Raw genomic sequence first — 19,786 nt, 5'->3', positions numbered from 1 at the left:
AGCTGCCACTACCGAAGAAGTTCGAGGCCCTCCTCCACCCGCAGGCTACCACTTGCGCCTGATCCCTGGTGACCAGTGGTAGGCCGAAGGTTTGCTCATCCTCCATTGTATTGCCTATATTTTCTTTCATTGCTCCCGTTGTAGTGACTGCATTTTCATTGTTGTCTGTGACTGCTGTTGTCGGTCTCCCCAGCTGCCTGTATGTGGTCTGTGCCCGTTCTCTCCCTCAGCTCCCCTCGCGGCCCCCGTGTCTCTCTGCCAGTTTTTGCCTTCTGTTGCTTAGCTGCCCCTGCATTTCTGTGACCTTTCTGCCTTCTGTGCCACTTGTTTCCGCCCCTTTTTGGTGACCTTTCTACCCATTCTTGTGACCTTTTGCCTTCTGTGCCACTCGTTTCCCCTCTTTTTTCTGTGACCTTTTTGCCCTTCTTGTGACCTTTTGCCTTCTGTGCCACTCGTTTCCCCCTGTATTCTTGTGATCTTTTTGCCCTTTTTGTGACCTTTCTGCCCTCTGTGCCACTCGTTTCCCCCTCAATTGTTGTGCCCTTTTGCCTTCTGTTTCCTTTGTCACCCCTCACCGCCCCCGCTGCTGCGTCCCCTGCGGCTCCGCCCCCCTGACTGCCTATTCACTGCCCCGCCTCCCAGCTGCTTCACTCCCACCTCTCCATACATGCCACTGGCTTGCTGCACCTGTTCGTGCCTGGACCGCGCCCAGCGCCAGAACCCCTGGCCCCCGCACCCACCATGACGACCGCCGCCACTACGACGCCAGCACTCTGCACACGCTCAACCCCAGAGGGACCCACAACTGCTTCAAGGCCGCCCCAAAACGCACACACGGTCCCTTCACCTGCCGGAACTGCAGCTACACCAGCCACAGAGCCGACGAACCACCCGGCATGAAAGACCTCAACCACCTCCACCCTGACCTCCACCGACTACATCCTCCTCGGAGACATGAACTTTCACCTTGAGAACAACAACACGTCCACAACCCTGATGGATAACCTCGCCAACCTCGGACTGAGACAACTCGTCACAACACCCACCCAACCCGCCGGCCACACGCTCGACCCCATCTTCTCCTCAACCCCGCATGTCTCCGTCAGCCACTCCTCTAGACCGACCACCGCTGCATCCACTTCACCTTCCAGAAACCCACCACACACCACCGCACCCAACAGATCCCCCGGCGCCGCTGGAGCAAAATCACCGAAGGCCAACTACATGCAAACCTCGCTCTCAGCCCCCCCACCGAACCCTCCAACACCGACGTCGCTGCCCACAACCTCAGATGCTGGATCGAGGACTGCGCCAACACCCTCGCCCCGCTGAAGAAAACCCCCCACAGAGACACCAGCAAGAGGGCCAGCTGGTTCACCGCAGAACTCCTAGATTCCAAGCAAGCCTGTCGGAAACTAGAGAAGAAATGGCACAGTGAACAAACTCTGGACAACCACGCAGCACACAAGGGCACCATCTGCAACCACCACCACCTCATCAGGGCTGCCAAAAAGACCTCCTTTAAAGACCACCTCGACAACAACGCACACGACAGCAAGGAGCTCTTCAACATCGTGAAGGAACTCTCAAACCCCAGCTCCAACACCAACGACATCCTGCCGTTGCAAGCCCTGTGCGACTCCCTCACCACCTTCTTCCACCCAAGATAGCAGACATCCATGACAGCTTCAACACCCAGACATCCCCAACTGACAGCAACACAATAGACCCTCCGCACACCATCGACCACGTACCCTTGCTAGCCTGGGCCAGCGTGAGCGTTAATGACACCATCAAGACCATGAGCACAATCCACTCCGGCTCTCCGTCGGACCCATTCCCGCACCACGTCTTCAACAAAGCAGTCAGCTCCATCGCGCCCCACCTACGCAACGTCATCACTCTCTCCCTTGAGACCGCGACCTTCCCAGAGAGCTGGAAACATGCTGAGATCAACACCCTACTCAAAAAACCCAAGGCAGACCCAAGAGACCTCAAGAACTTCCGACCCATCTCTCTGCTCCCCTTCCCAGCCAAGGTCATTGAGGAAATCGTTAACAGACAGCTAACCTGACTCCTCGAAGAGAACAGAATCCTGGACCCTTCCCAGTCAGGGTTCTGCAGCAACCACAGCACAGAGACCACCCTCATCGCTTCCACCGACGACATCAGGACCCCGCTAGACAATGGGGAGACTGCAGCACTCATCCTCCTAGACCTCTCCGCCACCTTCGACACCGTCTGCCACCGCACACTAAGCAAACGGCTCCACGCCGCAGGGATCCGAGACAAGGCTCTGGAATGGACCACCTCCTTCCTCTCCGGCAGAACCCAGAGCGTCCGCCTCCCCCCATTCCGTTCCGAAGCCTCCAAGATCTGTGGCGTACCCCAAGGATCCTCCCTCAGCCCGACACTGTTCAACATTTACATGGCCCCTCTTGCACACGTCGCCCAACAGCACGACCTCAACATAATCTCCTACGCCGACGACACTCAACTGGTCCTCTCCCTCACCAAGGACCCCATCAATGCCAAAGCCAAACTCCATGAAGGAATGAAGGCCGTCGCCGACTGGATGAAGATTAGCCGTCTGAAGCTAAACTCAGACAAGATGGAGGTTCTCATCCTCTGCTCCAACCCATCAGCCTGGGACGACTCCTGGTGGCCAACGCCACTGGGGGCAGACTGACCCCCACTGACCACGCACGCAACCTGGGAATCATTCTCGACTCAACACTTTCAATGACCAAGCAAGTCAACGATGTTTCCTCCTCCTACTTCAACACCCTCCGCATGCTCCGCAAGATCTACTAATGGATCCCGACAGATACAAGAAAGACAGTCACCCAGGCCCTCGTCAGCAGCAGACTCGACTACGGAAATGCCCTCTACGCGGGAGCCCCAACCAAGCTCATCAATCGACTACAACGCATCCAAAACGCCTCGGCATGACTGATCCTCGATGTACCACGACATGGCCACATCACCACATACCCCCACCTGAGAAACCTGCACTGGATCCCCCTCAACAAGAGGATATCCTTTAAGCGCCTCATCCACGCACACAAGGCCCTCCACAAGACCGGCCCAGCCTACCTCAACAGATGGCTCTCTTTCTACACCGCGGGTATGTAGTGCAAGTAACAAATGACTGATTGAACAGCCGGTCATGGAGGACACTGGGTAGTTTAGCTTTGTTGACTTTAGCTTTGTTTAGCTTTGTGGTGGGTGTGGTGGAGTTCTGTTGTGCGTTTCTCGTGATAGTGGCAGCGGGAGCTGTTGGTCACCAGCTGTGAGGGACGGTGAATGGTGTCAGCTAGGAGATCTGAGGAGCGTCTCTGCACGGGGCCCATTGACAGAGAGGGATAGCACGCTTGGAGGATCCGCATGTCCTAGAGGCCATCCACCACTTAGAGGATGCGGACCGCACTGACATGCTGCGGACCGACGTGATGGTGAGACCCTCTAGGAGGGCAGCGAGTGGCAATCGCCTGTCAAACGCCCGCCGGGTGGGAAGCGGGGCGCTGTTGCGTGGCCTACCTTGGTGTTTAGGGAGGGGGCAACACGGCCCAGGGAGGGGCAGGGGACGCAGCGGTGAAACGGGCGAGGGGGGGTGGCGCCCACAAGAGGAAACGTGGCAATAACAGAGGTGCCGTGGTCCCAGAACAGGGGTGGAGCGGTGGGGGGGACGTGCCCGCCATGGTGAACAGCGGGGGGTCTTCCCCCTTGCTTATTGACAGCACGGAGGAGGGGGAAGGGGCAATTGAGGGGGTATGGGGGGACATGGGGAGAGAGGCGGCTCCCCAAGAATGGCTATGCCTATGGCTTTTTTCGTGGCACATGGGCAAAGAGACGGTGACGCACTACCTGGATGACTTTTCCTGGTGGGACTGCCTGGTTCGGTGGACTGCCAGCAGCAGCTGGACTATTTTACAGAGCTCATGGGCTACCTGGGTGTGCCCCTGGCACCAGAGAAGACACAAGGTCCAAGCACGGGCTGTCATTTCTGGGTATAGAACTAGACTCTGTAGCAATGGAGACCCGTTTGCTGGGAGATAAGAAGGTGCATATTCTGCTGTTGATTGACACCATGTTGGCCAAGCAGAAGGTAACGGTACGGGAAGTGCAGGTTCTCTTAGGGCACTTGAACTTTGCTTGCCGGGTGGTGCGAGCGAGGCAAACCTTTTGCAGACGTCTGGGCGTGTCCCTGTCCGCTTTGACACTACCGCACCATCATCTGCGCCTGTCGGTGGGTACGAAGGAAGACCTGCGCATGTGGCGTGCGTTCTTGGAATGATTTAATGATATTCCCTTGGCCCCCCCAGAGGAGTTGGAATTGGACGCGACCATCTCCTTGGAAGCGGTGGGGTAGGTGGTTTTGGAATGTATTGGCAGGGGAACTGGTGCGCTGATGTTTGGCTCCCACGGTGGCAGAACTGGGGAAGGAGCATTGCATTTTTGGAACGGTTTCCCCTGATGGTGGCGGTGACGGTGTGGGCAGGGGAGCTGGCACACAAAAAGGTGATTTTTAAGGTGGATAACATGTCGGTGGTACATGTCCTGAGTAAGCAGTCGGCCAAGGACCCACAGGTGCTCAAGTTGTTTAGGGTATTTGTGCTGCAATGTTTGGAATATGACATTTTGTTTCAAGCCCGGCATGTGCCAGGGGTGGACAATGACATAGCGGATGCTTTGTCTTGTTCACAGTGGCAGAGGTTCCATGGGCTAGCCACGGAGGCGGACGAATGCAAGATGCCGGTGCCGACAGGGATGTGATCAGTAGGAGAGAAAGAGTTGCTCAACTGGTAAAAGGGTCAGTGGCCGTTTCAGCGTGGAGGGCGTATGAGCAGGCTTGGCAGGACTTTTTGGACAGTGGGGCGATGCGGCTAGACAGTCATGGGGTGAGTGGTGAGCAGTTGGTGCACTTCATTTTGGCAATGATGGACAAAGGAATGTCCAAGGTGACGATCGCGGGCAAGGAGTCGGCCATAGCGTTCAGGGAAAATTGTGGTGAGGCTACGCACCGTCGGCGGGTGAACTGGGTGCATGTTTATTGGAAGGATGGGCGCGGGAACGAGGCGCCAATGCCTCACAGCGCCGCCCGTTACGGCGGGGATTCTTGTCGGCTTGATAAGGCTCATACCGGAGATTTGCCGCAACAGAGAGGAAGCTATTCTGTTTTCCATGCTAATGTTGTGGATGTATTTTGGGGCTTTTCGGGTGTCAAAGCCCCTGGGGACAAGAGGGAAACAGGGGGTACCGTGGGGGGAGGTGGAGTTGCGGACCATGGAGGTGGCGGTTTAATTGCGGCGCTCGAAGTCTGATCAACGGGGAGTGGGGAAGTGGGTTGTCATGGGACGTGTGGCGGATCGGGCGGTGTGCCCCGCGATGCGGGGTGAGATGCTGGCATCCAGGGCGAGTGATGAGGCGGGTGAGGTTTTTGAACGGGCCGAGGGTAGCCGGGTGTCAGCGGCGCAACTACTTTGGGTTCTGCGGCATGCCCTTCGCGCTATGGGTGAGAACACCAGACTGTTTGGGGCGCACTCCTTTCGTATAGGCACAAAACAGACGCGGCAAAGAAGGGGTGGGGAGGGAGGATTTGATGTTACTGGGGTGCTGGAAATCGGACTGTTATAAGACATACATCAGGATGTGGGGTTTCAGGGAGGAGAAGGCTTGATTTGTTGTTGCTTGTCTCACATATGTGTCTTTTCAGGTGCGGAGGCGGGACCGACCATAGCAGGATTGTCCATCCTCATCTTAGGACACTCTTTCATGAAACAAGCGGAGCGATATGAATGGGACAAGACCAGGAATTTTAATCTAGCATTGGATCCTAGGCTTTTCGTTGTTACTGGCAAGGGAATGGGGGCATGAGGTGGCATGAATTATTTCCAGCGCTGAGTAAGGTAGTTAAGGGGGGAGTTTGCCTGGATGTTCTGGTTATTCATTTAGGGGAGAAAGCTTGGCGTTGCTGAAACAAATGAAGCAGGATTTGCTGGAGATTCAGCTGCAATGGTCTGGTTGTCATGTGATATGGTCTGAGTTTATACCAAAGAGATGTTGGAAAGAGGCTGAACGGGCGTGAAGAAAGATTTATAGGGTCATGAGAGTTTTTTGTGACAAAGAAGGGTTTGGAAGGAGGGAACATCCGGAGCTGCGCTATGCGGCAGTGTATTTCTTCAGGGAAGATGGGTTGCATATGTCCCGCTATGGCATGGAATTGTATATAGTGCAGTTGAAGAAGGTTTTGGATAGAGCGATAGGCGTGTGCAGATACCCGAAGCATCAGAGTCCTAGTGAGGGGGTCGGAAAGCCGCCGGGGTCGACTTTCCAGGTGGCTTTTTTTCTGGTCAGTTGTGGTATAATGATGTATAGTTACAGTTATGAAAGAACATAAGAAGTTTACCTAGTTAGTTAGTTGTAGAAAGGATAGGAAATTACAAGTTGTGTTTATAATTCTTGCAGGGGGGGAACACGTTTAGGGGAGGGGATGCGGGATAAAGTAGGAAGACAATATTTAGTTAGGTTCAGGTTTGTACGGCACAGGCCAAGGGAACTTGTATTTAAGGTGCACCTGTTTCCAATAATGGTAGGTAATAACGGGGTAAACCCTTGTCTCACCGACCTGGGTTAGCATATAGTTACAAAACAAATATGGTCGGTTACATAACATATTCTGGAAATGAAATCATTGTTCAATTATAGAGGTACACACATGCACTACGTAACATTGAAAATGAATTTAATTCAGCAGGAATTCTTAGTATCCAGTACATTCATAAGTATTATATTTCATTTCATACAATACAATTTCTGAAAATTTCAATCAAAATCGTGCTCGGTGAGTGTCAAAGAAAGGGGGGGATTTCAGTGGGATGGGGTGTGGTTGGAAAAGAATAAGGGACAAAGAAAAGGAATTGTGTCCTGTCAACAATTCTATCTCATTCCGAGATCATTTCTAGTCAGTGATAGATCAAACAAGGTTCCCTATATACACTATACACGGGAGCCATATATGGCTAACTTTGCTGAGGCGTGTATGTATAGAGGTGGTGTTGTCGACGTTTCGACCCTATGGTAAGGGCGGGTAGTTCCTCAGTCTAGGGTCTTCATCAGGACATTAAAATCAGTGACATTGAGCACATCTATATACAGGCGTTTAGAGAAAGTCACACCTCGGTTGAGACTTGCGCCTTCAGTGTTTAGATTAATCAGTCGTCAGGAGTCCTATGACACTTAGTAGATTCCCAGATTCCCGATACGTTGAATTTGAATGCCTTCTGATTCTCTCAATAAGTGGGTGCGGCAAACGTCCAACATCCACTGGAGGAATTAATCACGGGTAGTGTGTGGGTTTCTTACACCAACTGGGGTCCTGCAGGCTCAGTCTCTAAACAGTGACCACCGGCACCTACTCGCCGTCTGTAACATAGCCCGAGCTTGCTGGGGGGGAGTGTCTAAGGGGCGTGACACTCACCGAGCACGATTTTGATTGAAATTTTCAGAAATTGTATTGTATGAAATGAAATATAATACTTATGAATGTACTGGATACTAAGAATTCCTGCTGAATTAAATTCATTTTCAATGTTACGTAGTGCATGTGTGTACCTGTTTCCAATAAAGCTGCATTTTTCACACCATCAAGCTGGTCTTTGGTCTGTGCTTCCCCCCTTTTTGGCCCAATAGGGCTTTGGGGTGGTGTCCAACCAGCTGGAGGCCTGTCCCCCAGGGGTTTTTTGGGTCAGGGGGCAGCCAGAGCCCATTGGGCTGGTTGGGCTCCATTGAGCTAGCGTTGGGCTTGTAGGGCTTGGGTTGGGCTAGTTTTGGGCTTGGGAGTTTTATAACCGGCCACCTTGTGTCACTAGCCTCCATTTTGGTGTTTGTGACACAACAGCCGGTCAGGGAGGACACTGGGCAGTTTATCTTTGTCCCGCCCTCCCTCCCTAGGGAACGAGCTTCCAGCTGGTTTTTCGGGGTTTGTTGTTGGATAGCTCATTACTTTTTCAGCTAGGTAGTTTTCTTGGGAGCAGGTGCATCGGGGGGAAGTTTGTATTGGGGTTGTCACTGGAACAGGTGCTGGATTGGTGCGCTATGTTTCTTTGGGGCGTTTTTTCTAGGTCAGTTGTGGTAATATGATGTATAGTTATAGTTATGAAAGAACATTAGAAGTTTACCTAGTTAGGTAGTTGTAGAAAGGTTAATAAATTGCAAGTTATGTTTACAATTGTTGCAGGGGGAACATGTTTAGGGGAGTGGGTGGGGGGTAAAGTAGGAAGTGAGGTTTAGTTTTGTACGGCACAGGCCAAGGGAACTTGTATGTAAGGTGCACCTGTTTCCAATAAAGCGGCCTTTTTCACACCAACAAGCTAGTCTGTGGTCTGTGCTGCCCCCCTTTTTGGCCCAAAATAGCGATTTCGCTATTTGGGTCCCCTAGTTACAGAGAAATTATACCAGATGGTAAATAGCGAAAACTTTGAAAAATGCACTAAAGTGCATTTTTCAAAGTTGTAGGTTACACACACATATCTCCTTGGGGCATGTGTGTGCGCAACATGTGTGCACAGATCAACTTCAGGGGTGCAACAGGGTGTCCTTTTGACACCCATGCACCCTTGTAATTGCATGCGCAATTTCCCATTCATTCCCATGAGCCTGTAGGCCCATAGGAATGAATGGGAAACTATTCCTTAATTGCGACTCGCAATTGAGGAATGTTTAGGAATCGCTATTTTTATAGCAATTCCTACATGCATAGGCTTTTGCGATTCCTTAATTGCGATTCCTTAATAATCGCAATTAAGGAATCGCAAAAGCCTACCTTGATGCATGTGCCAGTTAAAGTCTTACTTTCTGGTATGGTTAAATAGTATTGTGACAACTTTTACACAAGAAAGACAGCATGGCATATGCCTACGAGTAAATTCAGACGTGATGGGTAGAATGGATTAACCTAAATCATTTGTACTTTTGGTTGCATTCTAATCCATCACTCTTTTGCTCAGTTTGCCACTACAGATAATGATCAACAGTTTGCAAATCAGCCTCGGTCCTTCTACAATAGGAACATTCCATTTGAAGCTAGTATGTTTGCACTGAATGTGAGTATATGCAAATTCAGAACAATGTCTGACTGACTGGGCCTCATTAGTGCCGCTCTGAATATGGCCTATGGCACAATGGACTAGGGCGTCCCCTTTTTGATGCAGCCATCATGATAAGCACTTAGGCCGTCTCACTTAGAAAAAAAGTGATGAATGGAGTGCTAGATTTAATCTAAACCATTGGTAATTAATTGGGGTTGAATTCAAGTCCAAAGTCTTTTGTTGACTTTGCTACTAAAGACAGACAGTAACCAACCGCATGGTATCAATCTGAGCCATCTTCCAGTAGTAGCAGCCAAGACCTGTTTAGTGTTTCTCAGTGAAGCACCATAGATGCTCACTCAGTGACAGCTACATGCTATTTATTACTACTGTTCATGCAGAGAGAGGGGCATCATGATCCTCACAAGGCTCCGTCTTTTTGTGAATCATGGCCCCTTCCTCAAATGATCCGTGGTGATTAAAGGGATATGATATTTGGCACTTTTGCACATTTTTGTAAAGTATGTGGTACTGGTGTCTCAGTAGATAATAGTAGCATGCTTTGTCTCTCTCAAGAATCCATTCTGACTTGAAAACTTACCTTGCACTTTTCCTTGGTGTTCATGCACGGTATGTCAAGATAGACCTTGCAGATAACATAGCCCTTCAAATATTGTGGAACAAGCTTTGCGGCTGTGCTCTGGGCAAATGCCCAAGTTAAGGATTCAAAGGCTGCAGAGAAAATACAAATCAGTTCTGTCCAAAAGCCCACTTATGCATTCTCTATATACACCCTTAACCCTACCAACTTTCCCCTTCCCCAGAATACATGCTTGTGGTTCATAAAAATCAAGGGGAGGGTGGGCAGTTTTTAATGACTTTTAACACACTCTAATACCTCAGCTGTTGCTCAAAATAATACAGAGCATATCAATTTTACATACAATGTACAGAATCTGTTCATTTTATGAAGAAAATCGAAATAATTTCTCAGAGATAAATTCAACACCCAGAAGATTTTGGAAAAATTCTCAGACAAACTCTGCAGCTGTTGATTAAAATGAAACATACAATTATATAAAATTATCCCTGGCTTTTTCTGAAAAATTGCAAGTATTCTTGTAGTGGGTACTCACTCCATCCAGTTTCTGAGAAGCTTCCTAATACTAGTTTATACTTACCACGGCAGAAATACCAACAGTGAGTGAAAGTTCTTGCTTTCTTCATGATGGGTAGATAGCGTTCAAGGATTAAACCCTCAGAATACTTCATTGTGGACACTGTGAGGTGACAACAAAAAACACAGCTCAGACTGGTTGCATAGAGGAGGCAAAAGCCGGTGGTGCCCGGGTGTACACAGGTGCCACAGCGGAGATGGGAGTCCTGTAGTGGCCTTCAAACTGAAACATACCACAAATAGACCTTAGGACTGGGATGTACTTTGAACTGAATGGTTTGCGTTGCTCCCTGGGCGGAAGGAAGTCTCAAATTGCACTCTTTTACATTTCAATAAATTATTCACTCTTTTAAATTATTTTCCAAATCAATTTTATTATTTGCTGCTTTTTATTCCATTGTGTCATATTACTTTCTTCAGTAATACAAAGATGTGTTCTTTTTATACTTTAATACCTTATCATGCCCAAAGGAGTGCAATTGGTGAACCCCTCCCGCCCAGGGAGCAACGGAAACCATTCATTGAAATCATCCTCATACTCAGGAGGATTTACCAATTTGCACCAACGACCATAACACCAATTGAAATACCATAAGTACATGGGAGTGCTATGGTCCTTCCCCATTTGGATCCAATATATGTACTTTGAACTGACATGGGAGAGCCTTGGGGTGTACATTGAAGTGAGATGGGTGGCCCAACAGAGAGACGGTGCAGCCTTTGGGCTTCCTTCGATCTGACACAGGCGGCACACAAAGATTTAGAAGAGTATTTGCTTAGGTCCTTTCTGGAGACTGGCTGTGTTTCCTTGTAGGAGATTCTGGGAAAAAGACTGCCAATTCCCTGAGAGTCAAAGTCTAAAAGGAGGTTCTTTTTATTCTGTGATCTCACAGTAGTATCTGGCTACTGGTATTTCAAGTACAAGAGGCCATACTTGTTAGAAGGGTTGCTCATGAATTCCCTAGGCCCTGAACCTGGGAGCATCAATTTCCCCAAAATTATAGGTCAGAAAGTAAAACTGAAGTGGAAGGGGGAGGGGGTAACGTGTAACAATAATATCACAGGGAGAATACCAAATATGCAGAGTAAAATTCTGCCAGAAATTTTATGGATCAGTAACTTAATCTAAAATGTTCAAGTGAGACAAGCAAAGAAAAGAACTAAGTGGAAAAGCTGAAGCTGAGAACCAGATTGGATTATACATTTCCGAGCAGCAGGCAGTAAGCAGGCTGACGGCCCAACAGTCTTTATCTGCTGTTAAACCCTATGGTTCTAAGTTTAACTGCCAGAACTACTGAGGTTGAGATTTCACAGTGCTGTACTCTCCTAACCGGAGACCCATGTCTGTAGCTATCACTACCCCATTGTGCTTTGAATATCGTCTATCCTGGATTGTGTGATCATTGTACCAATAGTGTCCAACAGAACTTAATCCATTTCCCACTTCACTTAGCATGGTCTTCCCTGATGTAAAGATCTCTCAAATGCCAGGCAACTTACCATGACCTTGAATGACTTGTTTGAGGCACAACGCAACATATGGATGTGGGATGGCCTCCATCTCAAAAAGATCCAGGATGTTCCTAAGTACCACGCTGGGAAGCCAGCGAGCAAGCTCCACCATCACTCTGCAGCCGACTTTCTCCACGTCTGTGAACTCAGACAGCTGTTCAAGATTATGGGAGATCAGTTAGCAATGAAGACCGACTACTTTAAAAAAAAAAAAGAAACCTAGTATCAAACCGGCAGACCATAATCTTTAATTCTGTAGAATGTAATATCTAAACTTGAGGCTGGGAACATAGCTGTTGTCAAATACTAAGAGGGAGAATTTCAAACCTTTTGCGCCACAAAAGAGGTGCTAACCAGCGTGAATACTTTTTTTTGCTATTTTCTTTCCAGCGCAAAACTTGATTTGTGCTGGAAACCACCCTATAAGTAGCGCAAATCAGCGCAAAGCTCCGCTTTGCATTACTTTGCACTGAGGGGGCATTACATGAGTGGTACATGGGCATTCCCATGCAACCACTCAAGCCTTCTGATGCAAAACCATATTTACAAAGATTTGTAAACATGGTTTTGCACCAAAAGTTAACACCCCTTCAAAGGAGGCGCTAACAGGAGACATGCTTTCATTTCTCTGTGCTTTTGCAACTTTCCTTGCATGCTGCACATATGCAAAGTGGGAAAAGCTTTGCATCATGCCTAACATAGTATTTTGTACAGGAAGGGTACCCTTTCTGTACAAAACCTATGCTACACTCATGCACGCACCCTAGCGCTGCAGCGCTATGGTGTGTGCATGGTGCACAGCTGCTGAAATTAGCGTCGGCACAAGGGAAAGGGGGGAGAGAGCCCCTCTCCTGCTCCCTCTCTGTCACGCAAAGTAGAACAGCCTCACTGGGGGCTGCGCTGCGTGACTTTTTAAAAAGATCCCCCTAACTGCGGTGCCACAAATCCCTGAATATGATGCCTATGACTACAGTTGAGAGACCATCATCAGTAAACCTTGAATACAGTGTCAGAAGGTAGAAGGCCTGAGTAGCCCAAGGCCCAATGCTTGTATGTGTGCTGCATGGAGTATCTGCACTGCAATACTGAGTGCAGTGTGTCTTTGAAGATAGATGGTCTATGCAGACCAAAGCACATACCATTTATGTGTATGTTGCATGGAGTAACGCATTGCAGCGATGAGCACTTAGGGTATTATTTAATAAAATGTTTCACAGGTGCACTCAAAGCAAACCACAAAATTACTCAGATCAAGTGTTCACACATCCCTTAGTAAATGCTATGTGCCTGAGTGGCGAGGAAGGAACATCATAAAATCTAGGAATATTATATAATCTACCTGAGAATCAAGACATTTGCCTTTTTTTACTAATTCAGTGGGGTTATTCCTTATGAGGGAAAGAATCCTGTAAGCAAGATTGAGATGGTCAGGATTGCTACTCCTCACTACACTCCTCATTACACTCCTCGCTACACTCCTCATCTCTCCTTGCTACACCTCGAAAAGGGGATGCTTGTCAAACAAGCGATCAATGAGCCCACTGCAGCGTCTGGGATGTGGAGGAGGGATAGTTTTGGGTGAAGGTATCTTGTCACCTGAAGGATTGCAGAAACGACTTGAGCAGTTGTTACTGGGTTTTTTGTTTGTCTCTTTTTAAGAGTAGTAAGTTCACTTATCCTAGACAGTGAAGCTTATTATCTATAATTTCCTTGACGAGGGGAACCTCAAAGGGGCTGACACAGGTCTAGATGTAGGTGAGCCTGCAAAACGTCTACCTGACCATTTCTATGCATTGCAAACTTGTTGCACAAATTGACAGCCAAAACATTCACAAGTATATAAAGTATAACTATAGATTATTTCAGCTTTGTTAAACTCCACATACACGTACCTATGGCATTTGTATCTTTACTGTACATGAATGTTGAATTAATAGTAAATCCGCACTTACCAATTTATACTCCCACAATATTTGCTTTTTTATATTTTGCTATGATATTCTTGTAGCACATATTTCTGTAGTTAATATTGTGAGATACAATCTTTTATGCAGCTAGCCTACTTTAGATATATTTTATACCCTATCAATGCCTTAATAAATGCTCTGACCAGTGTAACATGAATGTATGAATAATCAGCAGTAACTTTCGACCTTAATTGAATCTAATGAGAACTGCCGCACATCCCTCGTCTAGGTATTCCTAATCATGTCTAACTCATGGTGCTCCTGTGGTGAGCTAAATGCCCCGTATCTCTGAAAAGAATGTGTAAAGTCAGAAAGTTCCTGAATTTAGATAATCGGGTAGAGACTATCACAATGTTTCCAAATTTGTTATTTAGAAGCATCTACTTCTCTAACTCCACAAAAATAATTGCATTAAACGCTGGAGAACTAGTCCTGCAAACTTACATGATAAACATGTGTTATCAGTATAGGGGTCAAACCATATTCTGAAAATTCTGAAAATAGCACTTATTTCTTGCCCCTTGTGCTTCTAAGGGAATTAGGGGGTCCCCGCAAGAAATTATACAGTACTTGGTTAACGGAATTCAAAAATCAAAACAATTACAGGTATTCATGAAACTTTACACAGTATTGTAATTTATTAACAACACTGAACACTTCAAATGATAACAATTACTGAATATAAATAAAGCAATTTAAGAAAGCCCAGAGAGGGGGGAAAAAGGGGGGGGAAAAAGGAAAGCGGGGAGTGATCATAGGAGTGAAGTACAAAAAGATTTAGTTATATAGAGTCAGATAAATCAGATACTGACATACAACATTTGAGCATTTCAGATGCAACAACCGGAATTTCTTGCGGGGACCCCCTGTTTCTTATGTACTACATAGCGCCCAGGTCCGTGACTGCATGGGTAAAACCCCCTTTTGTGTAATGTCTAAGGGAATTAGAGCCTAGATCCCCACAGAGATGACAATTCGACCCTCAACACCTCCATACTCTCGCCACTGAAACGTACGCCCTCAAGAGACATGAAAAAATGCCTACCTCGGCATGGAAAGTCAACTCGAATTACTATCTCCATCGAACTATATATCCACAATCGACATAACTGATCGTTTAATTCACTTGGAGAGTCAACTCGCTACAGTATCAAAGGGTATCAACAACATCAGTAAGACTCTTAAAACCCACCCTGCATATGATTGACAATCAAACAGACCCTTCTCCAACATCACCAGGCAACCCCTATGTTTACCTCAGACCCAGATGAACAGCTGGCACACAATTCCTCTCGATAACCAATTTCACAGGCCGAAATATCAAGCCGCATGATGTTCCTAAGGGAGACGATGGATCTAGCGAAAACATACAACCCTACCACATCCCTGGACACCCCCACCTTCAAGATACAGGTGATTTCTGGTGTAGAATGAGACCTTAACCCTCCTTAGTTTGCCAGGCCAGCAGCACAGTACATCAAAATACCTATGGCACCTCTCTCCCAGAAGCCCAAAAGCAGCAGCAATTCAAACTGCATGCTCATAAACTGTAGACCGGCCATCAAGCATGCAATAGAGCTGGCAGAAACCATCCTGCACAACAACATTGACATCACATTCATCACAGAAACTTGGTTAAATGAATCTTCCTATATTATCCTTCCTATCCTTATTATTATTTTGCAATTTGTAATGCATGCAGCTACCCGAGAGTGTTTACAGGCACAGGATAATGCACAGGTCCGATGCAATGAGCTAAAATAACCAGGTTTTCAGACCCTTATGAAAGCTCAGGAGAGGATTACAATTCCTTAAAGCGGAGGGGAGAGAGCTCTGCAGTTTAGGGCAGGAGTCTTCCAACTCTGGGGCTCGACCCCCAGGGGGGCCATGGAGTGACGTGAAGGGGGTATTCCCAGTCACACTTCTGCCCAGGCCTACGGGGCTTCAGCCCCCCTCCTCCCCCTTCTTGTGTCTCAGCCCGGGCTGCTGCAGTGCAGCTCGAGCTGCTGGGGGCTCGGCTGGACAGTGTCAGGAGTCTTATCTCCAGCACGCCCGAGTTGTTCACAGGTCTTTGAAGACCATTTGCATGTTTACAGGCCTTTGTAAACTGGTTACCGAGGCTTAGCTTTTTTCTGGTTCCAGTACCCCCTGGGCCCTCTGCCTATTCCTTACATTTGTATTTTTTCATTTACTGCTGTAGTGTGAGAATGCATTTAATGAAAAGGAATATAAAGTAGGGTTGCCAAAAGAAAAATGCCTGCTGTGTATTGTTTAAAGAGCCTGCAGAGACCTCCTCTTGACACTAAATAAAGTTATAAATAAAAAAGTATTTATTCCATCGTTATGTGACTTTTCTGTCTTTGTTCTCTTTAATTATCAGTCATGGACCATTCAGGCTGCCCTAGAACACAATTAAAAGTACTTTCTATTCTTATGTGCTGTTCTACGTATGGACAGATAAGTGCTAAAAATACAGCTTTAGGTGACTGCTTATTTTTGTACTGTCTGGGCCTTCAAAATAATGAGCAGATAACCTTAATCATAAGACTGGAAGTTTGTTGCAGGATCAGCACATTATTTATTTTCTCCACCCTCGATCCCTGATTAATGCCATAATAGCAATAGTTTAACTTACATCTGAAGTACTACGCTTCAGGTGTCTGGGAATGCACCCTGCATTCAGACAACTCACTCCTCATTCTCACCCTTCACCTTCACGCTCATCCTGCACTCACAGCGATCACAATGTACTCACACTGATCACCATGCACTCACACCATTCACCCGCTCACCCTGCACTCACAGTGATCACTCTGCACTAGCAATGCGCTTGCGTAGTTCACCCTGTACCTCACCCTGCAGGCACACGAGCAGACTACTCACGCTGCACTCATGTGACCCTTTACTCACCTGTACCCCCTCACTGCTCAATCTGTAGCTCACTCAAACAAGGCCATCACTAACCATGCATTAATTCGTCCCACTCTGCACTTACATCTGCACCCAAATTGATATGGTCACCTCACTCACCCCGTAATCACTCCTTTTACCCTACTTTCACACTGTTGCATCGCTCACCGTGCGCTCACATGGAGTGTGAGTAAACTATGAGTAGCACTAAAAAAAATGAAATGTTGGTCAGAAGGGTGCTATAGAGAGATGAGGTGTATTGTTGGTGAATAGTAGTGAGGGAATTCATCGAGGAGGAAACGGGGGAGCACCAAAAAAGCCTGTGGCACCGTGTGCGACCAGTGCTAGGGCCAGCCCTGGCTTGGAGTGTTAGCACCCCCCCTCGCAGTTCGGGTCTAGTGGATCCCTTTCTTCTGCCTATTAATGTTTACATTTGTAATGCGCTACTGTTACCAAAAGGTGTCCTGAGGCTAATAACCATCTGCTACAGAAGGCAAACGAGAAACACACAGAAGGGGAAGGAGAGCCAGACAATTTGGGTAACCTACAGAGCAAAGAGCCAGGTTTTTATATCTTCCTAAAGGATAATAGATTCTTGGTGGAGCAAAGCCAAGGAGGGTGCAAGTTCCATAACTGCGTTGCCCTCACCAAAACTGCGAGATAGACAATTCATGCCTTCCTGAATTAGGGAACAAGGAGCAGAGTGACACAGGCCGAGAGGAGCATACGGGTCCCGTATACGAGTCCGACCCGTATGCTCAGTGAGGAGAGATGAGAGGACAGCAAGGGAGTGAGAGAATTCGATTGAAGAGGTCAGGGATGAGTTGAAATGTGAAGTGCCGAAGGGAAGTGTGGACACGCAAGAAATGAGTGTGAGCAAAAGGTAAGGGCTACTGTTAGACTGTGAGATAAGATAGCTGAGAGATGATCTGTAACCTAAAAAGATAATTTGATGCGACATGGGTGAGGGACAGCAGTGATAGGGGAAGAGAGGGAGTACTGGGGTGGGCGCTGAGCAGTGATTAATTTGTAATACAACATACACCATGGCCCTCACCAGTAGGCCATTGCATTTTAAACACCCACCCTGTGCCTTGCCTGCACAGTCAAGGACAATACCTATGAAACTACCAGCCCTATCACTTGTAGAAGTGTGACTATTCAGACTATTTCAAGCCCCCAAAGCTATAAGCATGAGTGTCAGGAGTATATCAATTTTAGTGTATATTGAATTAATAAACAGCTGTTCTGCTCATCTCTAAATTACACAGACAGAGCCACCAAGTGGAAGACTTTCATAGTGCCAGTGTGCGGAGCACACAGTGTACCAGTGTGCGGAGCACTGGAAACCACCTGCTCAAATTAGGCACTGGTGCTGAGGTAACAGGGGAGAGGGACGTTGGTTCAAGAAGGTGTGGAAGAACAAAGGGGAGATGTGAAAGATGAATGGGGGGACTGGAGAGGTGTAAGATACAAATAGACAAAAATTTGAATGGAGAGACTTGAGGTGAATGAGAAGTGCTGAGGTGCATGGGAGGTGACGGGGCCAGAGAGGCCATGAGATAAATGCGAAAGGCTGTTAGAGATGAGGGCAGTGAAAAAACAGAATGGCAAGAGGTGATAAAAGGTGAAGTGAGATGTTGAATGGGGAGAGTTCAGAAGTTGTAAAAAGGGGTGAAAGAAAATATGGCCTGCAAAGTGAGAGAGGGATCTGGGGTTGGGAGAGGAGAGAAGAGAGGGATGGAGGGTAGGGGGTGAGAGGAAAGGGGCATGGGTAAACTACTTAACTCTGCATAAGACCGCCAAGGTTTGAAGGGACCCTTGCTGCTCCTGGCCAGGGCCAGGTGAGCTTCTAATGTGGCAGCACGTATTCCTTGCGGAGTGGGAGGCCCTTCACAAAGGTTGACTAGACATCTTTCTGATGTTAATTGCTGTATTTTGGTTATAAAGTGGTAATGATGTGGTAAAATCTTTCCTCAGTGTTAATGTGTTTAAAAAATTTCAAAATAATAAAGCAATGCTATCCCAAAATACGCGGCATCATAGAACATTATTTACATTTCCATTCCACACAATTTCGTCAAGCCTGTTGCATAATATGGTCCTCACCTGCCTCATATTTCCAGTAGCCCCGCCTACAAGTTTCAAAAGTTTTGTCAGGAGGGGGTCCTTCCGCCTGAAAATTATGACAGGGGGGTCTCGGCATCCAAAAGTTTGAAGACCTTTGGTTTAGGGCCTAGATATGCAAAGGAGCGGACTTTCATGTGGGTTAGACGAAACCTCGGTACAGAGAACAGTGTTTGATTTGAAGATCTTAAGGAACAAGTCGGCTGGTAGGGATGTATTGAGGTCCTAAGCCATGTCCAGGGCCGACTAGCTGTAGCGGGCATTTTCCTAGTGAGCTGGAGAGGTTTGGACTGGTTTTGGACCGGTGAGGGTCTTTTTTGTTACTGGGAGCCAGTTTTGCAGCAGTGCTACAAAATCACCCCCTGTAACAAAAGCACAGCACCAGTGTTTCCCACCAGCACCCCCTCCCCACCCCAGGCTGGTCCGACATAATTGCCAGGGCTGGTTACTGGGAGCCAGTTTTGCAGCAGTGCTGCAAAATCACCCCCTGTAACAAAAGCACAGCACCAGTGTTTCCCACCAGCACCCCCTCCCCACCCCAGGCTGGTCCGACATAATTGCCGGTCAGGGCGTGGCCATGTTTTGCTTTAAACATAAAGCACAATGCTTTAAACTCAATGCGCTTGATGATCCTCAACCAATGCAATTCCCGAAGCAGATGGGAGACTGAGGCAGATTTTGGTAAGTGGAAGAGCAGCCTATCTGCAGCATTTTGCACCACCTGAAGGTCGCTGAACCAGAAATCATGTTAGCGCCTAGGTACAACATATTACAATAGTCTGGATACGAATAGGGCCTGGATTGGTTCTTTGCGCTGCTAAAGGGATCAGCCAAAGAATCTTTTTCACCCATCTGAGAACTGCAAAGCACATAGCAGTGACTCTAGTCCTGATTTCATGGGGAGTTTAATATCCTTGAGAATGCCCAGATTTTTCACCAGAGAAGACAGGGTGGGCAGGGTCCCAAGGGACTCCAGCCAATGTCTAGAATCCCACAGTGTGAGA

General features: G+C 47.6%; 1 protein-coding gene across 1 annotated transcript in view; it reads right to left on the bottom strand.

The window, feature by feature from the left end:
• The window catches only part of LOC147708718 (uncharacterized), a 202,925-nt gene extending 192,591 nt beyond the window's left edge, over positions 1-10,334 (bottom strand). Inside the window, exons 1-2 of the mRNA XM_086925388.1 lie at positions 10,271-10,334; positions 9,691-9,821 (exon numbers count right to left, since the gene is read on the bottom strand). Of these exons, the coding sequence (XP_086781514.1) occupies positions 9,691-9,821; positions 10,271-10,316 (177 nt within the window). The 5' untranslated portion in view covers positions 10,317-10,334. The remainder of the gene's footprint in view (positions 1-9,690; positions 9,822-10,270) is intronic.
• Positions 10,335-19,786: the final 9,452 nt, after the last annotated feature.

The sequence above is a fragment of the Lissotriton vulgaris genome, chromosome 6 (assembly GCF_964263255.1).
Source record: "Lissotriton vulgaris chromosome 6, aLisVul1.2, whole genome shotgun sequence".
NCBI classification, from domain to species: Eukaryota; Metazoa; Chordata; class Amphibia; order Caudata; family Salamandridae; genus Lissotriton; species Lissotriton vulgaris.
Note: the sequence above shows the minus strand (reverse complement) of the source record. Positions and strands in the feature narration are given on the sequence as shown.